Raw genomic sequence first — 13692 nt, 5'->3', positions numbered from 1 at the left:
ACCCTAGATACGACAAAGAGGGTTAGTGAGATTTTAAGCCATCGTCACAAGTTTTGGCTTTAGAGAACACAAGGCGGTGTGCTCTCTAAGCCTTTCGTTGTGGCCTAAGAATGGAAACCCGTTTTGTCCTTGGGCCAGGAGCTTGGAAGCAAGGATGGCACAAGTTAGTGGGCAGGATCCAGAGAGAGTCCTGTGCCCTGTCAGGTCTCTCAAGTTTTATCTACATAAAACTCAAGAAAGTCGAAGTAATTCGGGCAATCTGCAGTGTTCCGAAAAGACTCAGACTTGCCCATATCGAAGAACAGCCTGGCTTAGTGTTTTTTAAGGAGTTCTTTCAAAAATGCTCCTTCATTGTGTTTGCACAAAGATTTGAAATCTTTTTATCTGAATGCTCACGAGGTGAGGGTCGGCGCGGCCCCCCGGAAGCATTTCAACAGAGCATGGCACTCAGCAACATCCTGAGTACCATGTTTTAGCGAAGCAACTCTGTGTTCACTTCACACTCCCTGCGAGATGTAAGATGGCATATGATATCTGCTGCTCGCTAGGGCCATACGTGTCTGCAGACACAATCTTGGGGGCAAGAAGTACCACTCATCCTATCCTGTAGAAAATGGTTAGGAAGAGCTCTTAATTTAGTTGTTGAGTCGCCGACAACGGCGACTTCTTAACTCTTAAGCCTTAGTTAACACACCTTAACTTTGGCTAGGTTGGTCAGGTGGTGATATATATGTTTATATATATAATATTTATTTTACTTCTTAGCCCTCCATGGTATGGTCCAAATATGGGTCTAGTCACATTGTGGTCACGCCCCCGTTGACAGATCATCTGGAGTGCACCAGCTTTATAGGTCTCTACCTCACTGGCAACTCTAGTAAAGCAGAAGCAGACTTGGGTGACAGTAATCACGAAGTCCGCTATGCTAACAGGTGGAACCAAGATGTAAATCATCTGCATGCATTTGTTTCCCAAAATCCTTCTATTCTGTCCCTTCCCACCTCCAACGGTGGGATTCAGCTATATATATATCTGACAGGTAAGTTTCATGAACAAAATGATATTGTTATGATACAATAAAGTTTGTTCATACTTACCTGGCAGATATATATAATCAAGTACCCACCCACCTCCCCTCAGGGGACAGTGGAAATAAAAATTATGAATAGAAAATGGGAATGGTTCCTGATACCCGCCTCCCAGCGGCGGGAATGGGTACTAACCACCTGGCCGACCATTGCGTGTGTCGGAAGTTTTTTTTTAAATTCTGTCGGACTTCAGAAAATACAGCTATATATATATCTGCCAGGTAAGTATGAACAAACTTTATTGTATCATAACAATATCATATTTTTGTGCATTATACATCTATTATTCTTTACCAGTTTCATAAATTACGTTCACTTCATCTCTTATTTGCAGATTTTGTTAAAATGACGCGACCACGAAAATGGTGGATGGTATTAGTAATACTAATCTTGTATTCATCACTTACTGTGGCACATTCAACAGACGAGGTAGGTCTGAGCCTGTTTTGAGAATTTAATGCTTTAAAAGTTGAGCTGTAGCACTGACTATTATTGTGAGGATTCTGTATACAAACTGAAGCACCATAACACTGATTTCATGGAATGTTCATGCATCATTCTTTTTAGGAAGCTGATAATGAAGGTAATGAGGGAGAAGAAAGTTTAGATGGAACTCGGGAGGAAGAAGTCGTAGCGGCAAGTTCAAGCGAAGACGTTCCACCTGACGTAGCTCACGATGAAGCCAGTAATGCCGACAGTTCTGAGACCGCCGAAGGTCAGACAGAGTCCAAAGTGGAACAGTCCCCAAATGAGATAAGAGGTGAGTCCACAGATTAGTGGTCTTGGTGGCCTTGAGATGTTGTTTGAGTAATCTCTGCTTGGTCATAATGCAAGCTGGCTAGTGTCAAAGTCCTGTTAGGAACTTTTTTCTCTTAAAAGATTTTGATATCAGTGAATTACCTGTGACAAAAGATTAACACAGCATTTCAGCTTTTTTTATTTGATGAAGTCTGTTGGTGATTTGGGGAAGATGAAGAAAGTTAGTAATTAATGTCCCACAAGATTTGATGGTTATAAAAGCAATGAACCTGTTTTTTACATTGGAAAATGTTGATAGTAAACTTCCTTTGATTTAAAAGAAAAAAAATTATTCCTATCCAGGTATGCTTTGATGGTTGTTATGTCTTAGTAATGGTGGAGAAAATATGCTAGTTAGCTACAGTATATTTTCCTTATTGTGCTGGAAAATGTGTGCAGAAAAGAATGCTGTAATGCTCTGTTGTGCAACACTGAGGGAGATAGAGGATACTAGTATTATTATTTATTTTTTTATTTTTTTAGAGGCTGGTTTGTGGATGTCTGTGAAAGCATGGTCTTTATTTTTATTTTATTTTACATCATTTGTGTTATGCCAGAGGTTGTACAAGACCACTGATGTGTTTTTATTTACATAAATTTTTTGCCAGAGGTAGTCCAAGACCACTGTTCTTCATATAGGGAATTTTGCTTGCAAACACAAAATGGAATGGCAGTTTAAACTTTACTGACAAGGTAGTTAACTATTGACAGGTAAGGGGGAAGCTTCAGCCACCTCTCGGTCTGCACTCCATTTTGCTTTTTGCCACCTTCAAGTTCACATGTGTGTCTCAGGGTTCTGCCTGACCTCAACCATTTGAACTTTTAGTTATTAAACCTGAGTATGGCCCTTCATTTTTGGTTCTTGGCACTGTTTCTCATTGCTATGGTTCAGATCCATCATCAAGTAAACCTTCTTTCAAGGAATTGCAATTAGTTTTGTGTGCCAGTGTGAATACTACTGTACTTATTTTCATCATACACTTGGCCTGTTGTAAGTTCCATGAGAGATTGGTTTCCTTGATTAAGGGAATCCTATCACGTTCTACCAGTGTTTGCCTGGGAAAGGTCGGCTACGTAATGTTATTCTTCCAATAACTGTGGTTAACACCTGGCTGCCATGTGGCACATAAAGCTCTAGGGGTTCTTTCTTCTCCTTGTTTTCATCGGCGTAGCGTGGAGGAAGAATTCTTTTTCCAGACTTCCGGAAAAGATCGTTTCCAATCATTGATGTTGGAGATAAGGTAATTCTGATTATTAACGTTGGAGATAAGGTAATTGTGATCAGAGCTACTCATCAGCAGGTATCACTTTTTTTCTACTTACCTTCACTGTGAAAATCTTTCTACCTTGACTTTTGAAAGAATGGTTCAATCTTATGCCAGGATTTAATCATAGGCATAGAGCTTTTGTGGTAAGGAGACTTTTATACTCCTCAGAGGCACTTAACAGTGTTCTCTCAGGAATTCAGACCTTGGATGGTCATGACTCCTGCATAGTTTGTATGAGTCTGCAGAGATTGTCAGGCTAGAGCTAAACCCAAAGACTGTGTTGATGTTGGCCCTGACATCGGCATAGGTACAGGCGAGTCATCTGGGCTCTCATGTTGAGCAGTTGGGAGGGTGGAGATCTGTTTGTTCAGAATCATCACAAAGTACAGTTGAGACTTAGAGCTGTTTATCATGTAGGTTTAAATCCTTTTCATCCACTCCCTTCTGGGCTTCTCAGTAGTGAACTGTGCCACATGCTATCCAAGGAGATCGGTGTTGTGTCAATGTGTCTTCAGTTAGTTCTTAGAGCCAAGGAAAGGAGTTCATAAACACTAGGCCTTCCTGGCTCGAGGAGTTGATTTGCGGGTGTGTGACTCACCATGTGGAAGGTGACTGTTCAACCCAGACAAGAGCTCATGAGGTGAGGGTATTCTCTCACCCTTAATACAGCTACCTGACTGGGCACCAGTCTTTTTATTGTTGAAGAAAGGATGCATGCTCTTTCCTCTTATAGCAAGGGGAGAGGACAGGTATAAGGCAAACTCATTGATCGTTTCCACTCGTTTTGTTGTCTCCAGTGCTTCTCTCTGGGTTCTTACAGCCCGACTGAGTAATTGTGTACTAACCCATTTGTTCAGTGATCCAGAAGCCTGGTAACTGCCTAACCCCATATACAGTGTAAACTAGAGGTGCAGGATCCCTTCCTCTGTTTATTTGGACCAGGAAGGTGTCATCCCGGGTTGGGCAAACCTACTAGTGGGCTGAGAGAAATATCAGTTTCATACAATCAACTTACCTGTCAGATATATACATAGCTAAGACTCCGTCGTCCCCGACAGAAATTCAAATTTCGCGCCACTCGCTACAGGTAGGTCAGGTGATCTACCGGCCTGCCCTGGGTGGCAGGACTAGGAACCATCCCCGTTTTCTATCATATTTTCTCTGTCGCCGGTGGTATCAACATTGTTGTTATTACCTCCTGACTTGGATTCATTTTTCAACACTTTGATCAGCGTTTTTTCGACTTTTGGTGACGTATTTGGATCGTGTTTTGGCATTCGCTACTGTGGACTGTTTTTGGAATAACTCTTTTGGATTTTTCTCAGTATGTCTGATTCTAATGTGAGTGTGAGAATGTTAGTGTGAATGTAGGCTGCAGGGTGAGGATACCGAAAGCTTCGGTTGATCCTCACACTGTATGCCGTAAATGTAGGGGGGTGCAGTGTTCTGCTATTAACACTTGTAAGGAATGCGAGAGTTTGAATGCAGAAGAATGGAAGACTTTGACTTCTTATTTGAAGAAGTTAGAGAGGGATAGAGTTAGAAGGCTGAAAGGTGTGAATTCAAGGCCTATTGAGCCTTTCAATAATAATTCTAACCCTACTACTGTAGATTCTCCCTATAAATCTCATTCTCAGAGTGTCTTTTCGGATTCGGCATCGGAAATCGCCAATCTGAAAGCGACGATTCGAGACATGAAGTCCAAGATGGCGGACTCGAAAGGTAAGGCTAGTGATAGTGAAAATTTTAGTGAAGTGAGCCCTATCAGTGTGTGGAGGGGGCGTTTGATCGTCCCTGCGGCGCTCCCAGCCTAGACCTCTTCCAAGCTCACATGCCCAGAGGAGAAGGAAAGTCGAAAGCCTTAAGGAGGTCGGAGGGAATCCCCAACGGTCAGACGTCCCTTCAGCTAGCTTTGCTTCATGGCAGCCAGCTCAAGGGCGCTATAGAAAAAGCGTCCTTCGCGAGTGTTTCTCGTCCTCTCCCTCACCTAAACGAGGGTGGAAGGAGTCGAACTTATCGAGACCGCTGAAGCGTCATATGAAGCAAGACATTGATTCTAGCCCGGAGCGTTCTTCTCGGATGACGCCCCGTCGGCTATTAAGAAGGCGAAGGGGGCGTCAACGTCACCTGACGCTTACGAGGAAGTACCCCATCATGCTTCTTCCCCGAGTGATGACGAAAGGCGTCAGGCACTAGACGTAGGAGAAGCGTCAAGGAAGATCATTATGGCGGTGCAGGAACAACTGTCATCTCTTGTGGGAGTTTTAGCGCCCCGTCGGAAGGACGTGACGCTTCCTATTAAGAAGTCTCGTCCTCTCGCACCTGCTCGGAAGTCGTCTTGTAGAAGTGAAGCGTCAATCAAGAGGAGCTTAGACGTGACGCTCCGTCCAAGATTGTGACGCCGAGTAGGAAGCCCTTAGAAAGCGAAGCGTCTTCCAAACGCGAAGCGTCATCTAAACGTCAACAAGAGACGTCATACATGACGCTCGGAGAGCGGGAAGCGTCATACATGACGTCTTCTAAAGCGCGAGAGAAGCCGCAGGTTGTGACGCCTTCCAAGTCGATCAGAACGGGAAAAAAGGAAAGACTTTCATTCCCTTAGCCCCTCTCCGATCAGGAGTTTGTCTCCCCCAGAAGAGGAAAGTTCTGAAAGGAGAACAGAAACTCAGGATTATCACGAGTTCCAACGAAACTCGGATGATGACGATCTTGGAAGAGAGGGCGTGTCCAACTATAAGGTGTTGACTACCCTGCTTCTGGAGGAATACGGAGACGAGTTGACTCCGGCTGCTCCTCCTTCTCCGCGCTCGCATCTTTTCGAGTGCGAAGGTGAAGAAGACTTCGTCTTTTTCTGAAGATGAAGCCCACCATCTCGATGAAGCGGGCTTTACACGCCTTAGACGCCTGGATGAAGTCGAAGAAAGAAAGACTTAACCAGGATAGTATTTTGCATGCCTCCAGCAAGGTTAGCTGGGAAAAGAGGCATATGGTACAAGACGGGGGAGGATATGGGTATCGCTCTCCCTTCTACTACAGAGGCAGACTTTTCGACGTTAGTTGACGCTTCAAGGCGTCCTAGTCTTAATTCTGCCCGCATTACTTGGAGTATTTCGGAACTAGCTCATCTCCTCAAGGGACTTTTCCATGTATTGGAAGTCTTCAACTTCTTGGATTGGTCCCTTGGGGTGATGTCCAAGAAGCTCACGATTCGCAGGGAATCGAACCTGAAGCCCTGTTTATGCATTTTGTCGTGCATCGACAAAGCAGTACAAGATGGGATCTTGGAAGTCTCTGCATTATTTGGAGCAGGTCTTTAGAAGAAAAGGACAGTGTAGGGCGCCTTCTTAACAAAGGCAGTCTCGCATGCGCAGAGGGCAGCTCTTTACTCTACTATATGCACCTCTTTCGAACTATTTGTTCCCTTCTAAGTTAGTGAAGGACGTGGCTCACTCTTTAACTGAGAAGGCGACGCAGGATCTTCTGACGCAGTCAGCTAGGAAGAAGAAACCTGCTTTAGTATCGGACAAGAAAGGACCTAGCACTTCTACGCAGCCCTTTCGAGGTGGTCCGATCTCCAGACCTCCCGCAAGAAGGAAGGCTCCAGAGAAGAGAGGTAGGTCCGCCTTTCGTCCCTTTAAAAAGGGAAAATGAAACATTTCTCCTCCAAGCACCAGTAGGTGCCAGCTCCTGCGACACTCCCAAGCCTAGACCTCTTCCAAGCTCACGAACACAGAGGAGAAGGAAAGTCGAAAGCCTTAAGGAGGTTGTGGGGAATCCCCAACAGTCAGACGTTCCTTAAGCTAGCTCTGCTTCGTTGCAGGCGGCTCAAGGGCACTATAGAAAGCGTCCTTCGCGAGTGTTTCTCCGTCCTCTAATCCCTCTCCCTCACCTAAACGAGGTGGAATCGAAAACTTGTCGAAAACCGCTGAAGCGCCATATGACGCCTGACAGGGATTCTAGTCCGGAGAGTTTCTCAGATGACTCTCCGTCTTCTAGCAAGAAAGCGAAGGGGGCGTCAGCGTCACCTGAAGTGTACGCGGAAGTACCCTTTCCTTTTTTCCCACCGAGTGATGACGAAAGACGTCATGCACTGGACGTGGGAGAAGCGTCAAGAGAATCATTTATAGCAGTTCAAGAGCAAACTGTCATCTCGAACGCAACGTCGGAAAGACGTGTCGCTTCCAATTAAGAAGTCTCGTCCTCTCTTACCTGTTCAACGACAAGCGTCATACAGACGGGAAACGGCTAAACGTCCTTACAGAAGCGTCTAGTGCGAGAGAGAGAACAGGTGCTTACGAGAGTTTCGTAACGCCAGAGAGAAGAAAGTAAGACGTCTTTTAGAAGCGAAGCGTCATTGGAAACGGAGCATAGACATGACGCTCCGTCCAATATTATGACGCCAAGGAGGACGCCTTTGGAGAAACTGAGCATCTTCCAAGCGCGAATCGTCATCGAGACGTCAGCAAAAGACGTCATCCATGACGCTTGGCAAACGGGAAGCGTCATGTAAGCATGAAGAGTCTTCTAAAATTCTAGAGAAGCCGAAGCTTATGACGCCTTCCAAGAATATTAGAGCGGGAAAGAGGAAGGATTATCATTCCCTTAGCCCCTCTCCTGTTAGGAGTTTGTTTCCGCAAGAAGAAGAATGTTCGGAAAGGAGAGCGGAGACGCTTTTAGATCCCGAGTTACAGGAAAACTCGGATAACGAATATAGTGGAAGAGAAGGTTTGTCTAACTAGAAGGGATTGACTAACCTTCTTCTTGAGGAGTACGGGACGAGTTGACGCCCAACACCACCCCTCTTGCCTACATTCGGAAACAGGGAGGGACGCACTCCTCGTTCCTTTACGAGCTCACGAGAGACCTTATTACTTTGGACGTATCACAGTAACATCTCCCTGATGACAAGGTTCTTACAGGGAGAAAGGAATGTGAGGGCGGACAGGCTCAGCAGGAGGAACCAGGTCCTTCATACAGAATGGACTTTACACGAGGAAGTGTGTCTCGATCTCTGGTCTCTGTGGGGAACTCCTCAGGTGGAGTTCTTCGCAACATTTATTTCAAAAAAGGCTCACAGTGTTTTGCTCGGTCGTAGAAGATCCCAGAGCACTTATGGTAGATGCCTTCCTGCTAAATTGGTCTCGAGAGACGTTTATGCTTCTCCCCCATTCAAAATCCGGGGGTAGTAATGAAAAGTTTGTGGCGTCAAAGGAGACGAGGATGACGTTAATAGCCACCTTTGGCCGGCCCAGGAATGGTTCAAGGAGGTGGTAGAGTGAAGCGTAGACTTTCCAAGATCCCTACCCGGAAGGACGGATCTTCTCATACAACCATCAAACCTCTCCGCTCTCGCTCTGACTGCCTTTCGACTATCGAAAGACTTGTCAGAGCGAGAGGCTTTTCTCGCGAAGTAGCAAGCGCGATCGCGAGAGAACGCAGAACCTCCACTACGAAAGTATACCAGTCGAAGTGGAAGGTATTTAGAAGGAGGTGTAGATCCAAGAAGTTTTTGTCCTCCTCCACTACCTCTATAGCGGAAATTTGCGGATTTCCGGCTATTCCTGAGAGGAAAATCTCATCTAGCCGTATCCACAATAGAGGGATATAGAAGTATGCTCTCGGCTGTATTCAGGAACAGAGGATTAGATCGGGCAGATAATGAAGATCTCCACGATTCTCATAAGGTCTTTTGAGACTTCAAAGTATAAGGAACCAGTACCTCCGAACTGGAACCTAGACGTAGTTCTAAAGTATCTGTCATCGGAAAGATTCGAACCTCCTCATCGGGCATCGTTTAGAGACATTACCCGAAAATGCCTATTCCTATTATCTTTAGCTACGGCAAAGAGAATTAGGGAATTGCATGCTCTGCAGGATGAAGTAGCATTCAAGGGAGACTCAGCGATTTGCTCGTTTCAGACCCGGTTTTAGCGGAAAACGAGAATCCTACGAATCCCTGGCCTAAGTCATTCGAAGTCAAAGGCATGTCAAGTCTCGTAGGCAGAGAAACAGAGAGGTCTCTCTGCCCTGTTAGAGCTCTGAAGTTCTACCTTCAGAGAAAGCATCGAATGGGAGGCTCTAGACAAGGTCTTTGGTGCGCGGTAAATTACCCCACAAGACTGATGTCCAAGAATGCGCTGGCATTCGTTGTAAGAAACGTCATTACAGACACTCATAAGGCCTGTCCTGACGAACAGTTACAACTGTTGCGAATAGAAGCTCATGAAAGTTAGAGCTATAGCGACGTCTCTCTTGTTTCATAAGAATATGTCGTTAAAAACATAATAGATACGACATTTTGGAGATGCAACTCAGTATTTGCATCTCATTACTTGAAAGACGTGCGTGTGACATATGAGAAGTGTTTTTCTCTAGGTCCTTTCGTATCAGCGGATACGATTCTGGGTAACGGGAGCAGACACCAATCCTTAAATGTTTATACTTTTCTTCTTTTTGGATATGGTCGAGTCTCTTCTAACAATAGAGGACTTAGGCTAGCACGGGCGGCCGTCTATGTTGTTCAGTAAAATTTCTTGTCATATCCAATTAGTTGAGTATAATTTTTGAAAATTATGTATGTGTGCGTAAGTGATTTTTGAGTTACGATTGTTGTGACGAGTCGGGGATAACTCTTAACAATCTGTAGTTTCTAACGTATGGTTAGGATCAGGTGGTCGGGATTGGTTGTGTGCTCCTTCATAAGGTGTATTGTCATATAAGTGGATCAGCACCCATCTGACAAAGTCCTTTTAGGCTCTGCCGAGTAAGTGGGTAGACCCCATCGGCAGACCCACAAGAACTCTTGGCCATAGATCATATATCTCGCTAAAGTTTCTTGAGGTGATGCAGACTACTGGGCAAACACCCACGAAGTCTACCACCTATCAGGTAGGAACCAAGGTTTTATTTATACCTACAACATATGTTGTTTACCTGTCTATTCCATATAGAAGCTGTCTCTTACCCTCCACCGAAGGGTGCCAATCAGCTATGTATATACTGACAGGTAAGTTGATTGTATGAAAATGAATATTGTTAGTGTTACAATAAAGTTTCATACATACTTACCTGGCAGATATATACAATTAAAGGCCCACCCAGCCTCCCCGCAGGAGACAGGTGGAAGAGAGAAAATATGATAGAAAACGGGGATGGTTCCTAGTCCTGCCACCCAAGGGCAGGCCGGTAGATCACCTGACCTACCTGTAGCGAGTGGCGCGAAATTTGAATTTCTGTCGGGGACGACGGAGTCTTAGCTATGTATATATCTGCCAGGTAAGTATGTATGAAACTTATTGTAACATAACAATATCATATTTCCTCCCACCAATAGGTAATGAACAAAGGTTTGTATTTGTGTGGGAACAAATAGCAAAATTTAGATTTAATTTGTGTTTTCCAAACTTACAAACCGGAAGCTCATACATGAATGGCCCACCTTAGCCACCCCTCCTATCAAGCACGTAGATTGAAAGGCAAAGTGGAATGCAGTCTTAATGGGTGGGTGGGGCTTCCCTGTACCTGTTGATAGTTAATCACCTTGTCCATCAAGGTTACATGGTGGTTCCAGCTTGAGTTCGTAGGTAAAATATGTAAACAATTTCAGGTTTGTATGTCGGGAAAAATACAAATGACTATTTGCTTTTATTTATTTATTTTTTTTTTACTGTTATCTATCCAAATGTACTACATTATTTAGTAGGAGCCTGTTTTTAACAAGTATTTTCAGCAGTAACATTTGATGGCCATAAGAATTTGCTAGACACACAGAAGGATGCAGTAAAGTAAAAAAAAAAAAAAAAAAAAAAAAATGTCACCAAATACCAACTGCACTTTTTTTCTGATGAAAATATTGGCTTTTTCTGAGACATTTTGAATTGAAAGTGAACTTCTGTTCAAATCTGACAATCTGTTATAACTGTACAAGATAATGTTAAATAATTATAAGCACTTCACAATAGTCACAGCTAATATTGATATTCAAAGTACACCTAACACTTCAGGACTACTGTTGTGTCATTTAAATAGCGGGTCTGCTCAGCATCTCTTAATTCATTTTGATTTGTCCTATTAGATTGGATTACCTCTACCTGCACTGTGATCACTGAGTAATGTAAAATATCATATTTACATGCTTTAGTTTTTTTATTATAATTTACATTATGAATATACACATGTAAACTCGGTGTATGAAAAGCTAGCCAGAAAGAACCTTACAGTTTTAAATACAGTACTTCCTGTTTTATAATTTAGATTTGTCTTTTCCTAGCAAACGAACTATACGAAACTGCAATGAGCATTTTGAATCATACTAAGCAAGATGAGCATCATGCGTATGAGCTGCTGGTATCTGCTGCCGAGTTAGGGCATACAGAAGCTTTGCAAAAATTGGCGTGGGCTCGACTGCTGGGGAAACACCTGAAGCAAAATATTACACAGGCAGCTGAAATTTTTGAAGTGCTTGCGCTGAAGGGAAATGCAGAGGCACAAATGGTAAGAATCTGGTGTTTGACAGCGATTTTGCAGTTCAGGATTTCTTGTCAAAGTTACTTTGTGTTTCCTCATTTAGGGAGTTTAATCACAATCATAGATCTTAAGTTTATACTATACTTGGTTTTTGTTATTGAAATACATAGACAGTGTAGACCAGATGGTACTTCTCCATGTCATTATGTAGATGCAGTATTTATTTGATGTTTAACAGTATATTAACATTTGCTCAAACTAAACGTGTTGTGATTCTTGACATATAAAAGTCAGTGTAGCATTTTTGATGGAAGTTCTTACAGAATTGGACATGAATTGAATCGGTATAATTTTTCAGGTTAGCTACAATTTTAGGAAAATGTATTGTTTCACATACTTTACCATCCTGTTTACTACACATGTCAAATGTTCTGGTATCCTATGAATCCACATTATTATTGGTATGATATTGTCCCATGAAAAAATAGTACTCTGGTAGTTTTACACCATAATTACCAATAGTGAAACTTTTTCAGTTAAAATATGAATTAAAGCTATTTTAGATTTTAGGAAGGAGATTAATAAGTATTATATTATTAGTGTAACCAGATCTGTAAATGTTCTGTGTAGTGTTCCTGTGATTGATAATGATTTCTGATTAATTTTCCCAGGGTTTAGGCTTCATGTATGCCACTGGGATTGGAAAAAATTCAAGCCAGGCCAAAGCATTAGTTCATTATACATTTGGTGCTCTTGGTGGTAGCCAGTGGGCCCAGATGGCTCTAGCCTACAGGTACTGGTCTGGTATCAGTGTTGCTTCCAACTGTGAAACTGCTCTTACTTATTATAGAAAAGTTTCCCATACAGGTAAGTTGAATTTTCCAATTACATATGTGAAGAACTTCAAAAGTTTTGGTAGTGCAATGGCTTTGAAATCATTCCAGTACATCATCTCTAATTCCTATCCATTGCAAGCCTTTTCTCATAATGAAATAAGAAATTCCCTCTTCATCATATATAAGCCACTGTCAATTTTTACAATACATGGCTGTTTTGTTTATAGAGGAATAGGTCGTTTGTATGAATCAGTAGTAGATAAATAGTGTTTGTTTGTAATCAGTAGTAGATAAATAGTGTTTGTAAGTTTAATGGGTAGGAGTTTTGTATTGACTTACAGATATCTGACATTTCAGTGGCAGACGAAGTTTCCTTGTCAGGAAATCGAGCAGTACAGAGAGTCCGTTTGTTAGATGAAGTTGACAATCCAGGATCATCATCAGCTCTTCTAGATGATGATCTCATTCAGTATTACCAGTTTTTAGCTGAAAAGGGTGATGTACAGGCTCAAGTAAGTATATTGAACTTTTGTTATAAACTTCAGCTTTGTTAAGAAAAATGTAATTCTTTTGTGCCTGCCCTGTAAAGAAAAATTGAATTATTTTGTAAATGCTTCATAAAAAAAATTGAATTCTTTTATAGTTGCCCAGATTTCGTCTAGACACTTGCACCGATGTATTAAAATGTGTTTTAGTGACCCAGAGTACATTTCTCATTAGAGTGTGAAACAGTATTCTGAACATTCATGTAGGTGATTACCGTAAATGTTCCAATTTCTTTAGATTGTACACGAATTATCTCTAATTTTATGAAAGCTGTTTTGTTTTTAGATTCTCTATACAGTACTTTTCTCTTACATTAAATCAGGTACAAGATTGGAAGCCATAATTTACTGATTTATGCTTTCTACTTCTACTTCAGTCAGCGTAAAACCCACTGAAACATTATTAGGAGTTGTAACTTGCTCTCAAATCAACTGAATTGGAGAACTGAATGCACACCAACTTGGTAGGCAGAGTTTCCACCTCTGTCATTGGTAGCTTTTACCTTAACCTCCTTCCAAAAGTTTCACAGCTAGATTTCCAGCACTCTGAAAGTTAATGCCATATATAAAGACCTCAGGTTTGTATGTTAGAAAAAATACAATTTACTTTAAAAATTTGTCATTTTGCGAAGCTTGTAGTCATTTCAAGGAATAATCAGGTTGTGGTGTGTTTTATGAATTTTTGCTAGAA

At 42.4% G+C, this 13692-nt stretch overlaps 1 protein-coding gene across 1 annotated transcript in view; it reads left to right on the top strand.

Moving 5' to 3' along the window:
- Positions 1-13692, top strand: part of LOC135205693 (protein sel-1 homolog 1-like) — a 337811-nt gene that overhangs the window by 308892 nt on the left and 15227 nt on the right. Inside the window, exons 2-6 of the mRNA XM_064236613.1 lie at positions 1423-1517; positions 1656-1848; positions 11424-11647; positions 12292-12487; positions 12814-12968. Of these exons, the coding sequence (XP_064092683.1) occupies positions 1434-1517; positions 1656-1848; positions 11424-11647; positions 12292-12487; positions 12814-12968 (852 nt within the window). The 5' untranslated portion in view covers positions 1423-1433. The remainder of the gene's footprint in view (positions 1-1422; positions 1518-1655; positions 1849-11423; positions 11648-12291; positions 12488-12813; positions 12969-13692) is intronic.

This window comes from Macrobrachium nipponense, chromosome 24, assembly GCF_015104395.2.
Source record: "Macrobrachium nipponense isolate FS-2020 chromosome 24, ASM1510439v2, whole genome shotgun sequence".
NCBI classification, from domain to species: Eukaryota; Metazoa; Arthropoda; class Malacostraca; order Decapoda; family Palaemonidae; genus Macrobrachium; species Macrobrachium nipponense.
Note: the sequence above shows the minus strand (reverse complement) of the source record. Positions and strands in the feature narration are given on the sequence as shown.